The 24355-nt window shown below is 55.0% G+C and overlaps 1 protein-coding gene across 1 annotated transcript in view; it reads left to right on the top strand.

Moving 5' to 3' along the window:
* Positions 1-24355, top strand: part of RIN3 (Ras and Rab interactor 3) — a gene marked incomplete at its 5' end in the record, with an annotated part of 127042 nt that overhangs the window by 9882 nt on the left and 92805 nt on the right. Inside the window, one exon of the mRNA XM_080683757.1 lies at positions 1355-1572. Coding sequence (XP_080539883.1) covers positions 1355-1572 — 218 coding nt within the window. The remainder of the gene's footprint in view (positions 1-1354; positions 1573-24355) is intronic.

Raw genomic sequence — 24355 nt, 5'->3', positions numbered from 1 at the left:
TCGAACCTGGGACCCTTCAGTCCGCAGGCCGAGGCTCTACCCACTGAGCAAAACCAGCCAGGTCTATTTTCATTTCTTTAGGGTAGATACCTAGGAGTGGAATTCCTGGGTCATACGTGTTGCCTTTTGAGGAGCTGCCAGACTGTTTCCCAAAGCGGCGGCACCCTTTCACACTCCTACGTGGAGGCTGCACTTTTAATGCATTTCTCTCCCATTCCTGCCGGGCTGACGTGAATGTCAGGAAAAACAGGGAGGAGCACGGGAGAGGAGACCAGCGGGGCAGAGGCATGGTGGCCTCATGGGGCTTCCACCAGAGCCTCAGTCCTGCCTGCACTTCAGCTCACTGTGTGGTCCCAGGCAGGTCAGCTCCTGTCTTTAGGTCTCAGCTTCCTTATTTATCACAGGAAGGTGTTGACCAGTGGGTCTCAACTAGGACCCCCAGGGACATCTAAAATGTCTGGAGAAAGTTTTGCTTATTAGAAGGAGAGAGTGATGCTACTGGTATCTAGTGGGTAGAGACCATGAATGCTGCTAAATATCCTGCAATGCATGCCACAGCTCCAAAAACAAAGCATTAACTGGCCCCCAGGCGTGACAAGGCTGAGAAACCTTGCATTAGACTGAGGTGACTTCATAATGTCCCGTTCTGCTCACTGTGAAACGCTCTGAGGGCGTTTTTTGAGTGTCCAGGCTCTTAGAAGAGAGGCCTCACCCTCCCACGGGAGTTGCTGTGGATGGTGTGTATTTCCAAGCTGACTAGCTTTCACCCTCTGCGCCCATCTAGGTGTGGGACAGATGAATTAGGTCCCTGGCTTGGCGGGGGAACTGACTGCCTTGTAAGATAGTGAGCTCATCGTCGGTGGAGGCATCCAAGAGGAGGAAGCGAGGCCACCTGTCAGGGGTGTGGAGGAGGCGCTCTGTTTCTGTTCTGGGGCTGGCCCTGGGCGATTTGGGGGCTCCTTGTCCCGCGAGTGCCCTGCGCAGAGCTCCTGGCCTCCCCACCTGCCAGTCCGCGGCCGTGGCCGGGGCAGGAGCAGGGAGCACCCTCCTTCCCACGGGACTCTTCGCCAAGTTGGAGACGTTTCTCTGAGTTTCCCTCCCGGCTCTCCCGGAGCCTCCCGGGCCACAGCTGCAGCCCCAGCCCCGCCGAGGCAGCACCCGCGGTTGGGCGCCCGCGCCCGGCGCCTCCGCCAGGCACCGCCCGCGCCAGGCCCAGCCCCGGGGGCGCGGCCGCCGGTTTCCGTGTGCCCCGGGAGGGCTCCGGGCCGCGAGCCGTCGCCGAAAGGCTTTTGACAAAAAACTCTTGACCACCAAGGCCAGCCTCTTCCTGAAAGCCCCGCTCGCTCGGATACAGGAAGTAGCAGGGAGCGGGCGCCCAGAGCGCGGCGGCTTCCACTCGGCGCGCGGCTGCGGCGGCGCCCGCCGGCCCTTCCCGAGGGCGGCGCTGGGGCATGCGGGCGCCCGGGCCACCGCGGCCCGCAGCGCCCGGCGCCTGAGCCTCCGCTCCGGTCTGAGAGCTGCCGGCGGCATGAGCCGACGCGCCGGGGCGCTGGCGCGTGAGGACCCCTCGGGGTAAGTCCGGGGCCGAGCCCCCTCCTGCCTGGGTATCCCCCGTTCCCCGGCCGCGTCCTGCCGCCCCACCCGCATCCCCGTCCCCGAGAGCGCTCGGAGCTCCGGAGGAGCCTGGGCCGCGGGACCTCGGGGTGTCCGGCTGAGACCCAACCCCTGGCTACGGCCAAGGCCGAACCTCACTCAGTGCAGCACGGAAGGGGCGGCCCTGGTGAGTCTGCGGGACCCGGAGACTTGGCTAAACTTTCCAGCCCTGGCGTCGCTCGCTGGAAAGCCAGCCGGCGCTCTAGGCGGCGCCGGTGCCAGCAGGGCGTCTGTCTCTACCTGTCAGCGCCAGGCGAGGGGCCGTGTGGACGTGGCCCGCCGGCCTCCTGTCCCTCCTGAACTTTGGATGCAAACACCCGAGGCTCCGCCTGCTCGCCAGGCGTGCACAGGCGCTAGTGCCAGCAGGACTTGGGGTGGGGGACCGGGGTCCCCGTAACTTTGGGCGCCCTTGGCCCATAAATGACCAGCCCGCCTGGACTGAGGATCCATCGGGATCCCCTCCCCCGCCCCTCCGGGGCCGTCCGGGACGGTGACCTTCGGACCGGCCTTTGCCAAGCCGGGTGCTTGGGGAGGGACCAGGGCGCGCGTGGGCTGAGCGTGTCCTGCGGCATCTCTGAAGAGAGGGCGCAACTTGGAATGCGTGGAGCAGAACCGGTATGGGAACCAGGTCTCTGGGGACTAGTTTCACCACCTCGAAACCTCGGGCTTTGGGACGGTGCCCTGGGCGCGCTCCGAGGAGGTTCTCTGGCCTCACTCAGCCCAGCGGGAGCCCAGGGAAGCTTCAGGGGGGCGGGGGGGGGGTGAGGAGGCTCCCGTTCGCAGGCAGATTCCTGGGAAAGACTCTTAGAACCTTTCTGGGTGCCAAGGTTGATGGGCGCCTCTAGGAGCGCCATTCCCAGGTTTTTTTGGTTTAAAAGTCCTGGCCTACTTCTGTGATGGACACCCAGAAGCTGCCTGGCCTCGCTCAGCTCCCAGGGCCTCAGTTGTCCGCTGGTAAAACAGGAGGTCTGGGCCCATCTTATGCAGTCCCTGCTGGAGGTGGGGGGCAGCTGGAGGTGTTGGCTCCCACTCTGGTGGGTGGGGTGGCTTGGAGGGGCCCTTATCTGAATGCCTTCCTCCTCCTGCCTCACCCCCTCCCCACTCCCACCCGCATTGTCGCCCCAATGGTATGCCTGCATGCTTTCCCTTGGAAGTGACTTCTGGAAAGACATATGCCATCCAGTGGGAGGAACTGGGAGTTCCGTTGGGGAAGGCTCCCCCAACCCCCACCCACCCAGGGGCAGGTATCTGGTACACCCAATATTTCTGGGTGGAGCTGGTTAGGAGGAGTTTCCCTAGGAGGAAAGGGGGGCGAGAGGCCAGAGTCCTAACCTCTCCAACTTCCCATTTTCCTCCCAGGGGTGACTTAGCCTGACCCACTTCCTCTTGCCTTTCTTTGTTCATTAGTGGGCCCGTGACTTAACCTCTCCGTGCCTCAGTTAGCTCATCTGTAAAATGAGTAATAACTACCCCTTACAGTTGTCTTGAGGATTAAATGAGATAGTGCATAAAAGAGCTTTGTACCTTGGCCTTCGTTATCGTTACTACTATTATTTGTCGAGTGCAACCCCTCTGTATGCCGGCTGTTTAACCTTGGACCAGAGACCTGGCCTTCGTCTCATCTGTAAATGGGGGGTGATAATAACACCCACTCATAGGATTGTTGTGAGGATTGGATGAGCTAAGGGTTAGCACACGACCTCAGCTGGGGACCCCGGACCAGGGACCCGGCAGGGTGTGGGGGTGCCGTGAGGGTAAAGGAGGCTGCAGGATCTTGTCAGGCCTTCTGAGAACAGGGCCTGGCACATCCTCAGGGTCAGATGACTATTGGTCTGTTGCTGAAAATGTTGCTTTATTTAAGAGGACCTCATGGGTTGGAAGGGTTCCTAGATCCTATCTCCTTTCGCCTTGCACCAGGTGCAGCAAGCATGTCAAACTCAAAGGCTAACACGGGCCAAATAAACCGAGGCATGCGGGGCCCGTGGGCCGAGAGTCTGACATGCTTGAGGAACAAGAATCCCTTTGATGACATTTCTGGAAGGCCCAGTGACAGAGAGCTTGCCACCACTCGAGAGGCAGCTTCCCTAAGAAAGGAATTCCTGAGATTGAGCTGCAGTCTGCTTCCTTCTAACATCTGCCATGGGAGACCCTGCTCTCCCCTCAGGAGCCCAACCCTTCTTGTCTCTCAGGTACCAGAAGGCGGCTCTCAGGTGCAGCCCCTGTTCCCTGGGCCACCCGCACACCTGCCGGGGCCCGGGTCCTGGGTCCTGGGTCCCGGGTCCCGGGTCCTCACCTGAGCACAGCTTTCCACCTGGCTGCCCAAAGCCCCCTCCTCCTCGATGGTGGGAAATGGATGTTCAGACAGCTGGAGAATGTCTCCCACCCTCAACCCCCAGGGACTTGGATGGTGTCCGTTGGGTGTTGGCCCTTTGGAATAGGAGCATGAGGATCTTGACAAGCAAGCTCTGCCTACTTCTGGTTGAAAATGTCAACTGGGGACAAAGAAAATGCAGACAGGATGCCCAGTGCCATGGGCACAGACACTTTCTCCCCCCCCGTTCAGGGTTCTGCTGATTCACGCAAGGCTCATTCAACAGACAGTGTCTGCATGAGGTGTGGGTGGGGACCCAGCATTTAACCAAGACCCTGCCCTGTTGCCGCTGACGTTCCCAGGAAAAGAGACAGAAAGTCAAGATAAGGGGCGTGGGGAACCCAGAGGGGCTGTTCTGAAGCAGGTGGTCAGGGAAGTCCGCTCCCAGGAGGTGGCATCTATCAGAGGCCTGAAGGAAGTAGGGAGCGTGAGGCAAGACCTGGGGGATGTGGTTGGCCTGCTAGGAACTGTGGGAGGAGTGGAGTGTGGGTGATGAGGACAGATGAAGGCTGGTCAAGCGGGGGAAAGGCTTTGAGGACCCAGTGAGCCAGGCCCATGGATGGGGTTTGCACAGAGGGGTGACCTGATTGGGTGTGGGCTGTACTGAGGACAAGACTGTGGGAGGCCCCTGCGGGGTGTGGTGGCCAGGACAGCGGGCTGGAGGCAGGGATGGAGTGGGAGTGGAAATGTGGACGCTGGAGCACAGGACGTGCTGATGGATGGGAGGAGAGGTGGGAGAGGCCGAGGCATCCAGGATGCCTCTGTGAGGGGAGAGGGAGGGACAGCTCAAGGGCCGGGTGCTGAACTTTGTGCAGGAGTCGCTGAGGGTGTGAGTGCTTAGAGCCCACGCTCTCATATGCTTGATAAATGAGGGCCTGCGTAAGATTTCATCTGAAAAAGGATTCCACTCACAGACCTAATCCGATCCCCAAATGTAACAACAAGGAAATGGGGACCCCAAAAGAGGAAGTGCCTTACCCAAGGTCTTAGGAGCCCGAGGTGGAGCTGGGCCTAGCACTCTGGCTCCTGAGCCCAGGTCTGCCGGGGCTGCACCAGCAAGGCCTGGCTTTCTGCCTCATGCTGACATAAAGTGGGGGGGCCTGCTGAACCCCTTGAGAGGAGCCCCTCAACAACCCCAGCCTCTAAGACAGGGGGTTCTTCCGGGGTGGGGCCCTCAGAACAGGGACCAGTGATGAATTCAGGGACCCAGCTCCCAGCTCCAGCTCTGCCCACTGACCTGGGCCTCTTTGCTTTCAGGGGCTAATGCTCCCGGGTGCTCCTGGCTGGTGCTCAACGGGGAGACCCACCCCCTTCCACACCCTAAAAGAAACTCTGGCCCGCAGGCTCACAGTTCAGGCCTGCACTCCGGGCCCTGTAAAGCCCCCATATACCCCCTCCCCCACCGGCCCCCCATTAGGAAGTCACCTTGGAGCCAAGTGAGGGGCCAGGAGTCATCTCATTCTGGACAAGTCGTCTTAGAGACCGTCAGTGCTGCTCTGATGGCCAGCTCCAGAACTTTCGGTCGATGTAACTGTTACCCTGAACCTGCCGTTCACCCTACAACCCAGGGGTGTCCAAAACATGGGCGTTTTCTTTAAGGTGGAACTAAAGAGGGGAAATCACAACTGTAATGACTTTCCTAAACTGTTGATCTCCCCTCCAGTCCTCCCCCTCCCCATGACCCCTTCCGGTGGCGTGGTTTTTGCTGATAGAGACAGATGACAGCTACTCCAGGCCCAGTGAGGAAAGAATCATGCCCCCCCTCCCCTGCACCCCAGCCCTCTAATCACGCTTAGGTTCCACAATCTCATATTTAAAAAAAGACCCCTAGAGGACTCCCTGTCCCTCCTACCCACTCCAGTCCTGCATGAAACCAATGTACCGCTTCACCGTTCTGCCCTCCGACATGCAGAACTGCCCACAGCCTCCCCACCTTTGCACACGGTGCTGCCACCTCCTCCAGGAAGCCTTCCATCCTGCAGTTCACAGGGATTTCTCCTTTTTGAATCCTCAAAAACCTTTTCACATGGACTACTTATTTGCCTAGCAACTTTAGAGAAGCCAAAGCCCTTTAATATCATGTCCTCCTACCTAATGATAAACTTCCAAATTAAAGGGATCAGATTCCTCAGTTCCATATCTCCCCGTCCTGCACACAGTTGGCCCTCAGTAAATGTTGGAGGAGGAGCAGGATCTACTGAATGGCATTTCTAAAATCGCCTCGGAGCCTTCTCTTTTATGTCTGGAAGCACCTGAACCGTTGAAATCATTGGCAAGGCAGCCCAGACCTTGGGGTGGGGCCTGGAAGGGCGGGGCCCAGGATTGGGAGGTGAAGAGCCCCTCCCCCAGTCTTGCTAGCTTCCTAGGGAATTGAGTGGAGACCCTGTGTAGCCCCCACTCCCTCAGTCACCTGAGCTCCCCGCACTTCTTTGGGAGAGAGGCTGGGAGCGGGGGAAGCCGGCTCATGGATAGACACTACGTCCTCAGATGAAAGAATGGAGTTCGCTGGGTGTACAGGTTCTGGGGAGCCCTGCTGGGTCGGCAGGTCCCAGATGCAGGTCTGTGGTCCACTGAGACCTTAGGAAGATGTTGTTATTGTGTGTGTGTGAGTGTGGTGTGCATATCAGCCAAGGTTGCCAAACTCTCCCTTTTTGGACAGAAAAGACTGAGATTCGGTCTTTTCTTCTATGAAATGAGTGGGTGAGTTGGTGGTGGTTGTTAGTTTTTAATGTCTTTTTAGCGAAATAAAAGGTTGCTGGAGGGAAATCTGGAGAGCACCACCCTGTCCCTGGCCGCGGGCGTCGGCTTCTTTGTATCACTCTGTGCTGGTCGGAAGATGCCTAGGGACTCGCATGCCGCAGGACGTCAGGGAGTTGGAGGACATCTGTGGGGTCCCCTCTGCTGATTCGGGGTTGTGCTCTAGGGCCTCAGTTTCCCTGTTAACATGAACTCAGTGATGTCTGAGGTCCCGCTGAGTCTGACATTCGGTGCTTCCCCGAATGACTGGCCAGCCAACAGTGGGAGCTGGTACCGTAGAGCAGCCGTGGAGTTCAGGGATGGGAGCGCCGTTCGCAGAGGGGACAGCTGTCTCCTTCAGCCCATGGAACAGTCTGGGACATACGGGTACACTTTGAGACAGAGACCCAGAAAGGAGACTGGGTCATCACGCCGACCCGTGCCTGGAAGGAATGGTTGTTTTCACTGCTGAGGGTTTAGTTTTGAAAAACTGGTTTTGAAGACATGCGTTGGTTGGGGAGCCCACGTTGGGGAAAGGCCCTGCCTTCCTGGTGGGAGTGGCCGGCCGGATGGCGGGTGGGGAAGGGGGTGTTGGCGTGGCTCTCGGAGTGGGACTGGATCTGGCTGTTTTGTGTGGGAGCCATGGAGACGCAGAGGCAGACCCAGCAGCCTCGAGTCACAGGGTTCCCGGCTGGAAGGCCGTCCCTGTCAGGGCTGCAAGGACAAGCTGCAAGGGAGGCTGAGGCTGCAGGAAGTGGTCCTTGCTGGGTGGGCCGGGCCCCCCACAGCACGCCCGGTGCTGTCCCGAGAGAGCCAGCTGGTCCCTGAGCAGATGGGGGCCCAATGACACGGTGCGCCTCTGCTGCCTCCCACATACACATACACACAGGCACACACACAGGCACACACATACACACACATACATATACACATGCATACATGCACACACATATACATGTGCACATATATATATACGCACACATGTGCACACACATACACATGTGCACACACAAATATACATGCACACACATGCACAACCAAACGCGCGCGCACACACACAGACACACACACACACACTCTCTACAGAGAAACCAGTCCCTTCCCTCTGCCTTGAAGGAGAAGAACGAGGTGGGTGAGCACAGGGGAGCCTTCCCTCAGCCCCTGCGTCTACAGGGCAGGGAGGAGGGCCTTACTGACTCCATACCTGTGTGGCCTCAGCCTCGGGGCCTCCGATAGAAGAATCTGGAAGCCTCAGGCATGGCCTCAGCCTCCGGCTCTCCCCTCCTGCCATAGCCCCTGTGCAGCCTCAGACGCACCCCCTCCACCTGGGTGGCGCTTGGAGAAGGCTCCCCAATGGCTGAGACAACTCTGTGGTCAAGAGCTTCCAAAATGACCCAGAGCCCCTCGCCCCCATCTCGCCAGTCATTCCTGGGGTGCCCCTACCCCAGTCGGTACATGTTTGAACAACAAGCCACCCGCCCTAGAGTGTCAGTTCCCTTTTAGAAGAAACGGCGCAGGGCGCGGTTGTGGGAGGCAGCAGCACGCTCAGGCCACATCCTCTGGGGCAACTGTACCCGCCTGAGGACCAGGCCGCTGCACCCTCCGTCTGTCTGGGGCCAGGCAGCGTGAGAGTCTCCCAGACCTGCTCCCCCCACACCCCGGGGCTCAGAAGAGGGCCCGGTGGGTGCCTCCGAGCGGGTGTGTGGGGGGCTGCCTGCAGGGCTTCCTGCGAGACACTTCCCCCCACAAAGGCGCCCCATTGCATCACTGACCCTGGGATCTTGGTCAAAGCCAAGGGTATTTTGTTCCTTAGGTAAGAGATGGGACTTCAAAGGCCAAACAGCAGCCTGACTCCTTGACTGATATTCAATAGGCGGTGTCAGGGCTGAGCCAAGGGCCCGTTTTCTGGAAGACAGAAGGTGGGGGGAGGGACAGCCCCGAAGAAAGAGAGCGAACCCCAGTGGTAGTGGAGAAACTCCCGCACAGGCTAAATTGTTCCCCGGGTCAGCCACCTCCAGAACCAAAGACATAAAGGACTTTGCTTCTGAAATTTACAATCTGACGTGTGTGTGCATGCGTCTCTGGCTAAGGGAGCAAGCTGTCAGGGAGGAATTCACTGGGGACCTCTTACCCTGCCTGCCTGTCCCCGGCTGCCTCATGTTAGTCACTGTCAGAGACCCGTACGCACATTGCTCTAGGGATACTGCGATTCAAAGCGGCACTTAGCTCTCTACCTGTGGTGACATTTATTATGCTTCCTTTTCTCTGGTCTTGACATTTTCGACAGAGCATTCATCTAAAATATATCCAGAGACTCTTTTCTCAACTAATATCTTTCTCAGCCATCCTCACCCATCCATCTATACAGCTACATACCCATCTATCCAAATACCTCCCTTCCTTTCTCCCTCCCTCTCTTCCTCCCTTCCTCCCTCCCTCCTTCCCTTCCTCCCTCCCTCCCTCCCTTCCTCCCTCCCTCCCTCCTTCCCTTCCTTCTTTCCTTTCTTCCTTCCTTCCTTCCTTCCTTCCTTCCTTCCTTTCTTCCTCCCTCCCTTTCTTCCTTCCTCCCTCCCTTCCTTCTTTCTTCCTTCCCTTCCTTCTTTCCTCCCTCCCTCCCTTCCTCCCTCCCTCCCTTCCTCCCTCCCTTCCTCCCTCCCTCCTTCCCTTCCTCCCTCCCTCCCTCCCTTCCTCCCTCCCTCCTTCCCTTCCTTCTTTCCTTCCTTCCTTCCTTCCTTCCTTCCTTCCTTCCTTCCTTCCTTTCTTCCTTCCTCCCTCCCTTTCTTCCTTCCTCCCTCCCTTCCTTCTTTCTTCCCTCCCTTCCTTCTTTCCTCCCTCCCTCCCTCCCTCCCTCCCTCCCTCCCTCCCTCCCTTTCTGCCTTCCTTCCTTCCTTTCTTCCTTTCTTCCCTTCCCCCTCCCTCCATCCACCCACCATCTACCCAATCCACCCAACCATCCATCCATCTATCCATCCATCCATCCATCCATCCATCCATCCATCCACTGAACATTTGTTGAACATGCAGGCGTTTCCGGTTTACTAGGGAAAGGAAGAGAAACATGCACATAGTTGCAGCACAGGGCCCTGTATAAAAACGTGCCGAGGCGCCTTTACACTCAGGTGTGCTGAGGGGAAAGACTCCCCGCAGAGATGGCATCGATTGGGTCTTGAAGGATGAGTAGGATGGTAACAGCTGAAACCGGGCATATGCAGAGAAAGGTGCCCCAGACAGGAGAAAAGCACAAAGCGGGAAAGTGGGGAAGCACAAGCTGGGAGTCCTGGAAGGCTGCTTTGGGGACAAGGAGGAGGGTGCTTTGTGTGTGATGGTCCAGAAGCGCCCGGGGCCCGCTCGGCAACCCGTGGGAACGTTTGGATTTCTCCCACGGTGGTGAAGACCTCGGGTCTGCTCTGCCACTTAAAGCTGGGGAACCCTGGGCCAGTCACTGCACCTGTACCTGCCAGGACACCTCCTTCCCCCTCCTCCTCCTCTGCCAAGTGGAGCCATGGTCCCTGCCTCACAGGGTTGTTGCCATGGTTACCTGAGAGGATGTTCTTTTTTTTTTTTTTTTAAATATATTTTATTGATATTTCACAGAAAGGAAGGGAGAGGGATAGAAAGCTAGAAACATCGATGAGAGAGAAACATCGATCAGCTGCCTCCTGCACACCTCCCACTGAGGATGTGCCCGCAGCCAAGGTACATGCCCTTGACCGGAATCAAACCCGGGACCTTTCAGTCCGCAGGCCGACGCTCTATCCATTGAGCCAAACCGGTTTCGGCCTGAGAGGATGTTCTTAATTCTCTAGGCTGTGAGACCCGTTGGAGGCTGTTACCTGCATGGATATGGGATGTGTGTGTGCCTGTGTGTTGTTGATTTTCAAAAAAAAATAATGATAACATTACATGCCTGATGTTCATATACATACCCACAAAACAGTGACATTTCAGGCATCGAACAAGGTTGCTGTCTTTGTCCAAGTACATGTTTACCTAATTTCAATCTTTATGTGCACAGTTGTGATCTGTGTATATGTGCATTTGCGTTCCTCTTTTTTTTACTGTTATTTCCTGTACACATTTTTCCATGGCATGCTGTGGACATATGTTACCTACCTCCCGTCTTTGGTGGTCTCATCATAGTATGATCATTGTAATGGTTGCGGTGGGCATAGCTATAGGTCAACATCTTTCCAAGTCCCCTCAGTTTTAAAAGAAGCTCCTAAAAACTTACATGGGTCTAGGGCAGGGGTGGGCAAACTTTTTGACTCGAGGGCCACAATGGGTTCTTAAACTGGACCGGAGGGCCGGAACAAAAGCATGGATGGAGTGTTTGTGTGAACTAATATAAATTCAAAGTAAAGGAGCGGAGGGAGAGCAAGAGAACCGGATAGAACAGCCGGATCCGGCCCGCGGGCCGTAGTTTGCCCAAGGCTGGTCTAGGGTTTGACACTATTTCCTTGAGATCCATCCCCATCCTGGGGAGTTTGAGTTCAAGGGTGAAGCAGAGCCTGCTGATTGGTGTACCTTTTAGCTGAACACTTCCCAGTTTCCTCGCAGCGAGGTCTGGCCATGTGATGAAGTTGAAGACAGTGAAATGTAAGTGGGGAGTGCAGTTTTCTTGGAGATGTCCTTACAGAGAAGGGGCATACTTTTCCTTCCTCTTTCCTGTTGGGTGGGATGCAGACGTGATGACTGGAATTGAAGCAGCCATCTGGGACTCTGAGGGGAACTTGAGAATGGAAGCTATGCAGGATGGGGCAACAATCTAGTAAGGGTTCAAGACATGTCAGAGTATCACTCCAGCCCTGGACTCCTCATTCAGGCTTTTATATGAGAGAGGAGTACATACTTATCTTATTCATCACTGTTATTTTGGATTTTCTGTCACTCCCAAACAGTCCTCACACAGAAAGTTTTCTCTCCTGTCACATAGCACCCCATTATATGCCGGAAGTAGTAAAGCTGCTTTTCAGGGTCACTTGCAAGTCTATTCCTAGAGGAGGTCGAAGAGGAGGAGACAAGAGAGGCATGTTTGCGTGGACTGAGGCTCTTACTCCAAGGACGAGGCTACAAACTTTTTTTTTTTTTTTTTCCATTTTGGGTGTTTGTGAATTTTAGATTTCGTTAGGAGCTTCAGACTAGTTACTTTGGTTTGAGTTCCGACTCCCAAACTCTATGCGTTGACGGGCTAAATAGTGCGAGGCTTGGCCACCGAGTCTCTTCCCTCAGCCTCTGATTGCTCTTCTCTGCTTTAGATGGAGAACTCTCCCGGGTTAACTCCCCCGTGCTCCTTCTGGGATTGGCCTCCTACCACACCAGCACTAGGCAGGCCAGGACCCACCCTGCACAGGCCTGTGTGCTTGCCTGCTGCCATCATTCATTCATTCATTTACTTGTTGCTTCTCTATCGAGCATATGCTGGGGATCAGGCTGGGTTTGAGCTGACGACTGGCCACTGGTCACCTTGATTGGCTCTGGGCATGAGCCCCGTGCGTGGCCAGGGATTGAGCAGGCTGGCCTGTCTTGAGAGACAGTGGTTTGAAAGACAATCGGGCGTTTTCCCTGGCTCTAGCATTGTCAGGCGTCAGAGCTCTTTGATGCTCTGGAAACCCCTAACCCAGGTTCTGCTCACAGGTGAGTCTGAGGCTCAGAGAGGCAAGGGGTTGCCCCGAAGTCTCAAGGTTGGACCTAGGCCCCTTCCAAGACTCTGTGCCCGCTGGAGATGGGGAGAGGGGCGCAGGGCACATCAGCCTCCACCGGCCACCTCTCCCTCCAGCCTCTGGAAAGTGCTGTGACAGGGACTAAGCACAGATGCCCCACTTCCGCCTCCTGCAAGAAGCCTTCCAGGCTGCCAGGCCTCCAGGGCTGCTGATCAGCTGTGCAGGTTGTTCACGGCACGAAACACCTGGCTGAGAGTGAGGCAAGCAGGGGCTGGCATTTCATTCTGTTGCCCAGCTGAGTGTGGTGTCAAGTGTGTGTGTGTGTTTGGGGGGGGGGAGTGAGGGGGTGACCCACATCCACAGGGAGTAAACAGCACCTTTTCTAATTGACACGGAGGTGCCACATAGGCTGTCAGGGACCCCAGCCAGCAGAAGACCCAGCAGCACCCTCAAAGCTTCCCTGCTCATGCCTGTCGCAGCCTGTTCTCCTTCTGTGACCCCGCTAGGCTGTCAGCTCCTGAGGGCAGAGGGAGGGACTCCAGGGAGAAGGGGCTGCCTTTGCCAGATGAGCGCTGCGGTGGCACAGAGCAATCCACACAGAGAACGCTCCTGCAGCATCTGTGAGGCCGAGCTGAGCGATGCTGGGCCTTTCCCAGGTGAACGTGGGGCGGGGGGTGAGCCAGCGTGGCCGTGCTGGGGCTGCGGGCTCGTGCACCTGACGCTCTGTGTGGATGGAGGGTGGGCCGTGCAGGACAGCAGAGGCTCTTAGGCTGTAGCCTGCAGGCTGTGAAGATGGAGACAGATTTGTCCCTCCATTTTTTTTTCCAATATATTTTTATTGAGTTCAGAGAAGAAGGGAAAGGGAGAGAGAGAGAGAAACATCCATGATGAGAGAGAATCGTTGATCGGCCGCCTCCGGCACACCCCCTCCTGGGGATTGAGCCCGCAACTCAGGCACGTGCCCTTGACTAGAATCCAACCCAGGACCCTTCAGTCCACAGACCGACACTCTGTCCATGGAGCCAAACCGGCTAGGGCTGTTCCTTCATTTTTTACACTGAGGTATGTATTCGTTTCCTAGGGCAGCTGTAACAAAGTGACACAAACTGGGAGGCTCACACAGCAGAGGTCTGTTCTCACAGGGCGGAGGCCAGCAGAGCAAGGCAGCTGCAGGGCCACGTGCCCACTGAGACTCTGGGCGAATCCTTCCTTGCCTCCTCCAAACTTCTGGTGGCCCTAGGCGATCCTTGGGGGTCCCCTGTCTGGCAGCTGTGTCACCCCAGTCTCTGCCTCCATTGTCACATGGCGCCTTCGCCCTGTGTGTCTGTGTCTGTGTCTCTTCCTTTCTTCAAAGGACACAGTCATAGCGGATGACCTCATCTTAACTAATCACACCTGCAGTGACCCTGTTTCCAAACAAGGTCACTTTCCGAGGTCTCCAACATGTCTTTCGGGACGACGCGACACACCCACAAACTGAAATGCACATGGAGTCAAACTCACCCTTCCGGGTGTACCTTGCTGCACGTTTTGGCAAACGTAGACAGTCCTATAATCATCACCACAACCAAGATATAGAGCAGTTCCGTCCCCCTCCAGAATTCCCCTGCGCCCTTTTCTCGCCAGCCCCCGCTGGCCCCCCAAACCCTGGCAGTCACTCATTTCTGCACGTTCTGCCTTCCTGAGAAAGCCAGGTGAAAGCTGCCTGTGGGCCTGGCTCCTCTCTCTGCTGAACGCATCGGGCACCCGTGCATCCTGTGCGTCTCGGGGTGGTGCTCCTTTACTGCCGAGAGAATGTCCTCTTGTGGACGCATCGCAGTTTGTGAGGCCATCGGCCACTGCGGCGCGTCTGGGTTGTTTCCAGTTTGGGGCCATTACAAATAAAGCTGCTGCGCACATTTGCATAGGCCGTGGTCGGCAAACCGCGGCTCGCGAGCCACGTGCGGCTCTTGGGCCCCTTGAGTGTGGCTCTTCCACAAAAGGCCACGGCCTGGGCGAGTCTATTTTGAGGAAGTGGCGTTAGAAGAAGTTTAAGTTTAAAAAATTTGGCTCTCCAAAGAAATTTCAATCGTTGTCCTGTTGGTATTTGGCTCTGTTGACTAATGAGTTTGCCGACCACTGGCCTAGAGGGTATAGGTTTTTGCGTGCGGAGCCACATGGGCTGGCTTGCTGGGTGAATAAGGGCATGGGGTTGGGGGCGGGGGGGGGGGCACATGGGGAGACCAGAAGGAGGCTACTGCAGGGATCCAGCCCAGCAGTGATGGTGGCCTGGACGAGGGTCTCAGCAGCTAAACAGGGATGGGGACCAGCAGCCCCACGGGGGTGTATCTGGGAGGTAGAGTGGACAGACTTGGTGCTGGTGGGATGTGCACCATGGTGCCAAGGAGGCCACCTTTATTGCCTCCCGCTCGCCCATCCTCCGTCTCCCCAGGGGAGGATGGCTGCTGTGGCTCAGCATGGCTATCTGGACATGTGGACGTTGAGAGGTGAAGAGAACAGCATAGGGGTTATGGGTGTGGGTGCTGGATCCAACTGTCAGAGTTCACATTCCACTCTGTGCCTCAGTTTTCTCATCTGTAAAATGGGGGCGCCAATAATGCCCCATGCATAGTGCTGTTGATGTGTTACATGAGTTAATCCATGTAAGGAGCTTGAACAGAGTCTGACTCACACGAGGTGTTTAAGGAACGTAGTCCTTGGTCTTCCGAATGGCTCTCACTCCATACCCCTGAGTCCACTCCACTCGCCCCTTTGGCCACGAGCCACCCTGCGCACCCCCGTCCTTTCCCAGGCCTGTCCTGACTTGCAGTGAGACCTGGAGCTGGCTCCCTGCCCTGATCATTGCTTCCTCCATTCATACAGAGCCCCACTGTGTGCTGGGCTCTGTGCGAGGAAGCGTGTGGCGCAGCAGCCCCCCACTCCGGAGGCCCTTCATGAAAACTTAAGATTGTGGGACCCGCGCATGACACAGGGAGGGGAAGCCCAAGTGAGTGGCTCTCGGGACACCCCTAGGTTCCAGGGCTGGCAGAGGCTGCCCAAAAGCTGCCGCAAATATCTTCCTCTGTCTTCCCGGCCAATATAAACTCTGCCTCCGACAGGAACTGACCAGCGTGGCAGCCGGGCAGCCTCGGCAGCTAAACAGCCGCTGATGAACTGGGTGCCTGGCATGGACCACGGGGGGTTCAAGTTCAAATGGCACAGCAGCTCCCAGTGTCGGATGGCGAGCCCTGCTCTGAGACCAGGGTCTGTGTCCAGGTTGGGTGCCAGCCTAGTGAAGGGACATTTGCAGTCCATCCTCATTACACACAGATTCAGAATCTGTAAACTCGCCTACTTGCCCAAATTCATTTGTTACCCCCAAACCGTAGTGCCTGAGGAGTCATTTGCAGACATAGAGCGAGGAACACTGTGAGTCTCCTGACACGCACGTCCCCACCGGAGGCCGCATGAGGGGACCCCGCTCAGCCTTCCTGGCCCAGTGCTCAGACTTCAAACAAGCGTCCTTGTCGTGGTCTAGCTAGGACCACGTTTTTCACACTTTTGGGCTTTTGGTGGATGGTTTTGCTGTTTAAAAGGTCGACCACGTTTAGTACTGAAGTGCTGTCCAGTGTTTGTAAAAGCAAGAAGGCTGCGCGGGGCCTCACGGAGGACACGTGTGTTAGATAAGCTTCATTCAGGCCCGAGTTACATGTGCTGTCGGTTGTGAGTTCAATATTAATGAATCAACGACACATGTTAAATAAGGTGTCTTTGAACAGAAAGAAACACACACAGAACGAGGTGATGTGTTGACCCGTTGACAAAAATGTGACCAGAGGTTGGCAGGAACCTACCCCTGTGCTTCCCCTGGCGCGATGGTTCAGAATTTGCTAATTCAGTGTTCGCGGTGACTTCATGGGACAGAACTACCCCCGAAGAATCCGTATCTCCATTATGGAGGTAAATGGCCCCAAAGCTCTCCCTGCACTGTCTGCAGGCCCCCGATCAGCAGTTCATCCCTCCGGGTGAAGAAGTGCCCATCTTAGGGATGGTCTTTCTTTAAAATGCACACGTCCTTGCGATGTGCACTGTCCCCCCACTCTCTCGGCCTGGGCCCCGTTCCCATCCAGGGAAATTGAAGGAAAGGACAGTTCCCAAGAAAAGGTGTGATTTCACATCCGGTGAGTCTGATAGAAGAATCTGTCTAATAGAAGAATCGGTCAAGGCAAATATAAAGTGGGGATTCTTGGCGTTCATAGATTGGACACTTACAATGACAGCAAGTATGTCTTGCGGGCTGACTTCAGGCCCCTTGGCTAAGCGCTTTATCTGTTAATAGTCACAGCCTGCAAGGCTGGGGTTCAAGGCCCGACGTACAGGTGAGGAAACTGAGGCACGATAAGCAACGTGATCGAAGCTCCCCGCAATCAGTGGCAGAGCCAGGACCTGAATCCGGGTTTGTCGAAGTCTGGGACCTCTGTCCTGAGCCCCAGAACTCCCTGCAGCTCTGTGTTGCACCCCAAGGTTGCAGGGCCCTGATGCACCCCTCTATCCTGGTGTGCCTGCATCCTGGGAGGGCGCTGCTGGGACCTGCCCCAGCCTCCGAGTGTCACCGAGGGGGTGACCCCCCAGGCCCCTCCCTGAGTTGGCCGGATGGACCAGGTGAATAAGTCCAGCAGCACCCCCCAGTCTCTCCAAGCCCTAGCTGCCCCTGCAGCCACTGGGTGTGGGGACGGTGCCTTTGAGGCGTGGGCACCACTCCTCACAGCTCCTTGTTCTCTCCCCACCCAGCGCCCTGAGGACCCATAAAGTTCACGAGCCAGTGTCCTGCCTCCTCCAACCTCCTGCTCTTGAGAACCTCTCACTGGTGGCTTCCCTGGAGCTGGGACCCAAGCTGTGCCCCGGGGGCAGGGGGTGCCATGGTAACAGGGAACAAAAGCCTACAAGAGATGCGCCCTGCCCTGCGGGTGGGATTCCGGCCCATTTTGTTCATTTTGTTTCAGCAGCATCGGGCCTGAGTGTGCACATGGCGGCTCCTCCCCCCCAGAGGAAATGTGGTCACCACACTGCTAGGTGGGTTGCAGGGTGACTCAGTGTCACCAGGGGTGGAAGGAATGTGACGCTGCAGGAGTTTCCTGCAAGGCGCAGGCGGGGGGGCCGTGTCCACAGCCTGCCCCTGGGAGGCCGCTGTCAGGGATCGCTGCATTCGGCCCCTGGGCTGGCTCTGTGCCAGACCCCCCTCCAGCTTAGAAATGGGGGTTCACTTGGTCAAAGCACATTCCTCCACACACTGGTCACGTGTCACCCTTCCAGCGGGCTCTGAAGCAGGGGGCTGTGAGTATCCTTCTGCTCATTTCCTCCCTGAGCGATGGAGGCTCAGAGAGGGAGGGAGACTTGCCCAAGGACACCCAGCAAGGCTGTGGCGGAGGCTGGAATAGGCCCCGGCTCCCTGTCCGGGCCACGCCTTTCCTGCACCTCCCCCGGCCATCCGGAAAAATGCCGTCTGCAGGGACCGTTCATGGAGCCGTCGTTAGCTCTGTGGTCCACGCTGCCCTCGCGACAACCCTCCGGGCTTGGTACTGTCCTCGGCCTCCTTTCGCAGACGTGAAATCAGGAGCAGAGTGGGCTTCGGCCAGGCCCCAGGCCCCCAGGGTGAGGAAAAGAGAAATCTGAGCTGAGATCCAGCAGGAGGGGCCGGAGAGAGGGCACAAGGCCCTTTGTGTCTCCTTCTGGGGTGAGTCATGTCCCCCGTGGGGCTGCCCCCCCCTGCACGTCTCCCCTCTCAGCCCAGGGTCAGGTGGGGAGGAGAGGCCTGTGACCTCCTTCCCGTTTCCCCAGAGGATGGGGAACCTCTGAGTCAGCAGCAGGCATGGCCTGAGGCCGGGGTCACAGTGGGACGTGTCTTGCGGGTCGCCCCAGGTTGTGGGTGCTCCTGGAGGGAGGGAGGCCAGAAGGGGCCAAGGACGTGCCTCCCCGGAGCCATCTGAGCCTCCTGTTTGCTGAGCCTGGTCCATCCCTGGGCATGGACTCCCGCAGCCCTGCAGGGACAAGTCTGGGGAGGGCTGGGCTGGGATCGTGTGCAGAAGCCACACCCTAGAAGGGCCTGGACCTGCCGCCAGCCACATGGGGCCGCTCCTGAGAGAAGGGGCCCTTACGGCCCGGGACAAATGGCCAAGAGAAACTCCTTTCCTGAAGAACTCTCTGAAGAGGGCGATGGCTAATGCAGCTAACACGCAGCATGCATACAGTTTCCTTCACCGTCTTGTTCTCTCTTCCTGGTTAAAAACAAGTCCCGCACCTAGCACATGAGTTCACACACTGAAAAGATGTAGTGGAGATACAGCCACTCTCATTCCAGTGCCTTCGCTGGTAGCCCTGTGCAGCTGTTTTATACATTAAATTAATTAAAATGAAGTCGCAGTCACACTAGCCTTCTTTCAGGTGTTCACAGCCACAGGCAGCGAGTGGTGACCACGCTGGATGGTGCAGATGGGAAACATTTCCACCTTCGCGCACAGCACTGGCGACAGCGTGGCTAGATCATGAACTGGGAAGGCCCTAAGCTGAACATTAGTGTTGGGAACCCGTTGGGTCTAGGTTCCCACCTCTCCTCACACGCAATGCCATCTGGCCTGCTCAGCTACCTGGCCCTGTGGGTAGCAGGATGCTGGTTCCCATTTTTTTCCAGAGGAGGAGACTGAGGTTCAGAGAAGGTTGATGGGCCACAGGTAAGGGACCAGGTTGTTCTCTAGGATAAAGGCCGGTGCCCTTGGCTAGTCCACGAGGCTGAGGGATAGCCCAGCGGGGCCTACTGTGAGCTTGTCCAGTTCCAGCACTTTCTACCTTGTTGTGTGTGAAGGAGAGACCCAGATCGAGTTGATCTTCGGGAAGACTCTGCCCCAGGCATCTGTTCTTCCATGTTATTGTTTCCCCTGAAATGTTCACCCATTACTTTCTGGTCTTCACCATAGGACACACTCAGTGTAAAATTTTGGAATGTACAGAAAAGTGTGAAGAAGGAGAAATGAGTCTCCTAATCTCAGGATGAGCACCTCCCACCGGCAAAGCAGGGCGCCTGGTTCCTCCACGTGTCCTCCAGTCCTCAGCGGAGTCGGTCTTCATGACGCTCTGCTCATTGTTGTTCTCATTCCAGGGTCCCCGCGTCCTCCTGCCTTTGAGAACCTTCATGACATCCTCTGTGTGAAGTGCTAGTTCAAGCCCCTGGCCCATTTTTTTATTTGTTCCATCTTTTCCTTATGGGTGTGTAGAAGCTCTGTGTATACGCTGGTTCTGAGCCCTTGGTTGGTTGTGTGGGTTACAGATATCTTCTCCCACCTGGGGCTGGACTTCCACGCTCCCTTCGTGGTGTCTTAATGAACAGAAAGTCTTCATTTGAATGCAGTCCAATTCAGCAGTCTTCTTTTAAGGGTGTGTGTGTGTGCACGCGTGCTATTAAGAAGACTCTTGTCCACCAGATTATGAAGACATTCTTTATTTTCTTCCAAAAGATTTTCTGTTTTGTTTCGCACACTTAGGTCAGGACAGTCTTCTTGGAACTGTTTTTTGTAGATGCTGTGAAGAGGAGTCAAGTTTCTTTTTCCCCCATGTGGCTACCCAGTTGTCTCAGCACATTTTGTTGCAAAGACTGTCCATTCTGCAGTGTTCCACTGTGGCCACACATAAATCAAGTGACTGTGTATGGGTGGGTATATTTCTGGACTAGTCTGGTCCGCTGACCTACTTCTCTGTCTTAATCGGTGTAGCTTTAGAATAAGACTTGGTATCCAGCAGAGCAAACCCTACCCCCTTCGTCACACGCGTCTTTGATATCTTGGTTCTTTGCATCTCTCTGTGCCTTTTCACAGAACACCTTTGGGTTTGAGTTGGGATGGCACAGATCCTGTAGATCAGTTTGTGCAGAGTTCGCACCTTGATAGTATTTCGTCTTCCACTCTATGGGCACGATCTACCCTCCCATCTCATTATTCTCCTGTTGTATGTTTGTCAAGTTTAATCTTACATCACAAGCAGGCACCTGGAGGGATTTGGCAGAGGAGTTAAGGTCATGGGACTATACACTCACAGACTGCCAGGGTTCAAATATCAGCTCTGTCACTTCCTAATTTCACAGCCTTAGTGAGTTGCTTAGCTTCTCTGTGTCCCAGTTTCCTCCTCTGTAACATGGGAACGATAACCAGAATTATACGGTTGTTTTAAAGGATTAACTGGAAGTTAATGTATGCAAAAGCAGTTAGAGCAATGCCTGGCCCTCAGAAATTTCTGGAAACATGACTAATTTATTTTTTAAGTAGGTGATACATTCACAGATGCACAATAAAAGTATAATTTTTAAAAATGCATATAGTGCAAAGGTCTCCCACCTTCGTGCCCTGTGGACTTGTTCCCACACCTGGCCCGCTAGTTATTAATTTCTTGTGCCTTCTTTCAGGGCTTCTTTAGGCAAATACCAGTAATTTCTCTTTTTTCCCCAACAGGGGAGCACAGTATGCCTACTGTTGTGTGCTTTTGTCATTTAACCACATACCCCGGAGACCTTTCCCTGTCAGTACACAGAGACCTTCCCCATTCTTTTCTTTTCTTTCTTTCTTTCTTCCTTTCTTCCTCCCTCCCTCCTCCCCCCCCCCTCTCTCTTCCTTCCTTCCTTCCTTCCTTCCTTCCTTCCTTCCTTCCTTCCTTCCTTCCTTTCTTTCTTTCTTTCTTTCTTTCTTTCTTTCTTTCTTTCTTTCTTTCTTTCTTCTTAAACACTTGCATAGTATCCATTCATTTACCTGGTCCCTTTATGGTGTGCATTTAGATTGTTTCCAGTCATTTCCCCATTTCAGACAAGGCTCCAATGAATCCAGTAAGTATCTTTGTCTCTGCATCCTTTTGACATGTGCAACTCTACCTTGACAGATCTGTGATTTTGGGTTTGCATTAGATTAAATATCTAAACGTGCTTCCCTTATAGGCCAGAAGTGGTTGAATGTTTCCAATTTTACATAGTACTAATATTTCCTGACCCACTTGATCATTAACAAAATTCTGTTGAACACACGTTCTGTACTGAGTCTGGGCACAGCAGTAGAAGTGACCGTCACTGGGACGCAGAGTTAGGGGAGGAGCCGGATGTGTGACAAGCGGTGTTGCTCACCATTTGTTTCCAGTTCTGGGCGACTGTAAATCACACTGCAGTGAACATCCTTGTCCGTCAAACGTTATCTGCATTTTTTTTTAAATATATTTTATTGATATTTCACAGAGAGGAAGGGAGAGGGATAGAGAGCCAGAAACATCGATGAGAGAGAAACATCGATCAGCTGCCTCCTGCACACCTCCTACTGGGGATGTGCCCGCAACCAAGGTACATGCCCTTGACCGGAATCGAACCCGGGACCTTTCAGTCCGCAGGCCGACGCTCTATCCACTGAGCCAAACCGGTTTCGGCTATCTGCATTTTTTAAAATATATTTTTATTGGTTTCAGAGAGTAAGGTGGGGGGAGAGAGAGATAGAAACATCAATGATGAGAGAGAACATTGATCGGCTGCTTCTTGCACCCCCCACACTGGGGATCAAGCCTGCAACCTGGGCATGTGCCCTGACCGAGAATTGAAACATGACCTCCTGATTCATAGGTTGACGCTCAACCACTGAGCCGTGCCAGCTGGGCAATCTACATTTTTAAAATATGGCTTTGAGATAGATTCCAGAAGGGAGATGACCTCCAATGTGCAATCTTAGCCCAAACAAGAAAGCTCAGTTCCACACCTGCAATCCCCTTAACGAGAACCTTTCTTTTTTTCTTCTTTTTTAAAAAATATATTTTATTGATTTTTTACAGAGAGGAAGGGAGAGGGATAGATAGTTAGAAACATCAATGAGAGAGAAACATAGATTAGCCGCCTCCTGCACACCCCACAGTGGGGATGTGTCCGCAACCAAGGTACATGCTTCTGACCAGAATCGAACCTGGGACCCTTCAGTCTGCAGTCCGACGCTCTGAGCCAAACCAGTCAGGGCCGAGAACCTTTCTTGTTCAAAGTCCCACATTGTTTGTTGTTGTGTTTATTATTATGATGATTTGCAGTTTTAAAGTTTTATATACAAAGAGATCACATGCTGCGGTAAGGTAGATGTCATGAATGACCCACTCCTGGGTGTTCACTCAGTCCAGCTTAATGAGCTGTATGTATCCTTCCCGTACGAAGGAGAACCCGGCTGGATTTTCTCCCGTGGCTGCAGTAGAGTTGCCAGTGACGCACCCCTCTTGCTCTCTCTGAAGCAATGAGGCAAAAGGCCAAATTGTTTTAATTCTTTGTGTTTTAATATATTTTTATTGGTCCCAGAGAAGAAGGGACAGGGGGAGAGAGATAGAAACATTAATAATGAGAGTGAATCCGCTGCCTCCTGCACACCCCACATGGGGATACAGTCCGCCACATGGGTATGTATCCTGACCAGGAGTCAGTGACCTCCTGGTTCATAGGTCGAGGCTCAGTCACTGAACCACACTAGGTGATGGCTCAAATTCAAAAGGTACAAAGGGTGTGGGGTGAAGTGCCTCCCTCCACCCCTGCCCATCAGCCTCTCAGTCCCTCACTCCCCAGTGGCACCACGTGGTCAGCCTCCCTGTCTCCTTGCAGAGGTGGCCTCAGCCCATCTCACCGTCCATGTGTCACCTAGACACACGGGGCCTGCCCAGTGCCCTTGCTGACCTGGGTTCTTGTGTCCCTGCTGCCTCCAGCTTCAGTCCCAGTCAGGAAACTAGCCCCCCAAATCCTCTCTTCTCCAGTAGCCATGTCTATTTAGTGAACTTTCTAAGGAATGCTTTGGGGGGCAGAGAAGGAGAGAAATGTTAGCTGCTCTTTCACTATGTGTAACTATTATTGTCATTATTATTATTATGATAAGTCTAGAGTGGTGTCTGGTCCATAGTGTATGCTCAATAAATACTTACTGGATGAATGGATGGATGACAACATGATGGGATGTTTGCTATATGCCGGGCGCTATCCTGAACTCTTTACAGCAATCCTGTAAGGTAGCAATACTTACATTATATTTAATATAAGTATAAAATGTAATACTTGTAATATGTATAAGTATTATATTTTATACTTATATTAAATGTAAGGAAATTGAGGCAAAGAGAGGTTTAATCACTTGCCAAGGCAACCAAACTGGGATTCTAACCTAGGCTGCCTGGTTCCCGAGCCCGTGTTTAAACTACTGTCAACACAGCCTTGGCCAGCACTCAGTGCCTCATCGCACACAGCACCGGGGACAGGGTTCCAGCCCAGGCTGGTGCCGGCTGGGAGGGTCAGCGGCATGGCAGGCTGAGTCTGGTTAGGCTGGTTCAAGGGGCTGGGGCCTGCGAGACAGAGGAGGTCACAGAGGGAGGGTGGAGGAACCAGGGTCCCAGGAGGTTAGGGTGTCCAGGGCTCTCAAGAGCACAGAGCAGCCAGGGCCAGAAGGCAGGCAGAGGGAAGCCGTGAGGCAGTGACTAGAGCGGCTGAGAAAGGGGTTTTGGGGGCCAGGCCCGGCATAGTGGGAGCAGCCACCAGGAAGGCCCGCAGCACTGAAGCTGGTGCCCCCGCAGGCTCCACCAGGTCATCTGGGCAGGGACAGCTGTGCAGCCAGCAGTCCTCCTAGAAGGCAGGCTGGGTGCCGGGCCGGGCCTGACACCCGCCGAGCAGCAGGGCCTGCAGCACACACAGGTGCGGAAACTTTGAAGGCCTTTGACTGCTAGACCCCTTGATGTGGTCTGTGACGTGCAAGCGAGACAGCCTGACCGGCTCTTAGCACTTCCTGGGTCCGGAAGGCCTGCGGGGCTGGCTTCCCCCAGAAGCTGCGGGCAGAGGCCCACAAGTTGAGCCCCAGGCTCCTCGAGGCTCACACACTGAGGGTCAGGGGCCTGAAGCTGTCCCTGTGCCCCCCTCAACATAGAAGGCCTT

This window comes from Plecotus auritus (genome assembly GCF_963455305.1).
Source record: "Plecotus auritus genome assembly, chromosome: 1".
NCBI lineage: Eukaryota > Metazoa > Chordata > Mammalia > Chiroptera > Vespertilionidae > Plecotus > Plecotus auritus.
The sequence above is the reverse complement of the archived record's forward strand: the minus strand, read 5'-3'. Positions and strand labels throughout refer to the sequence as shown.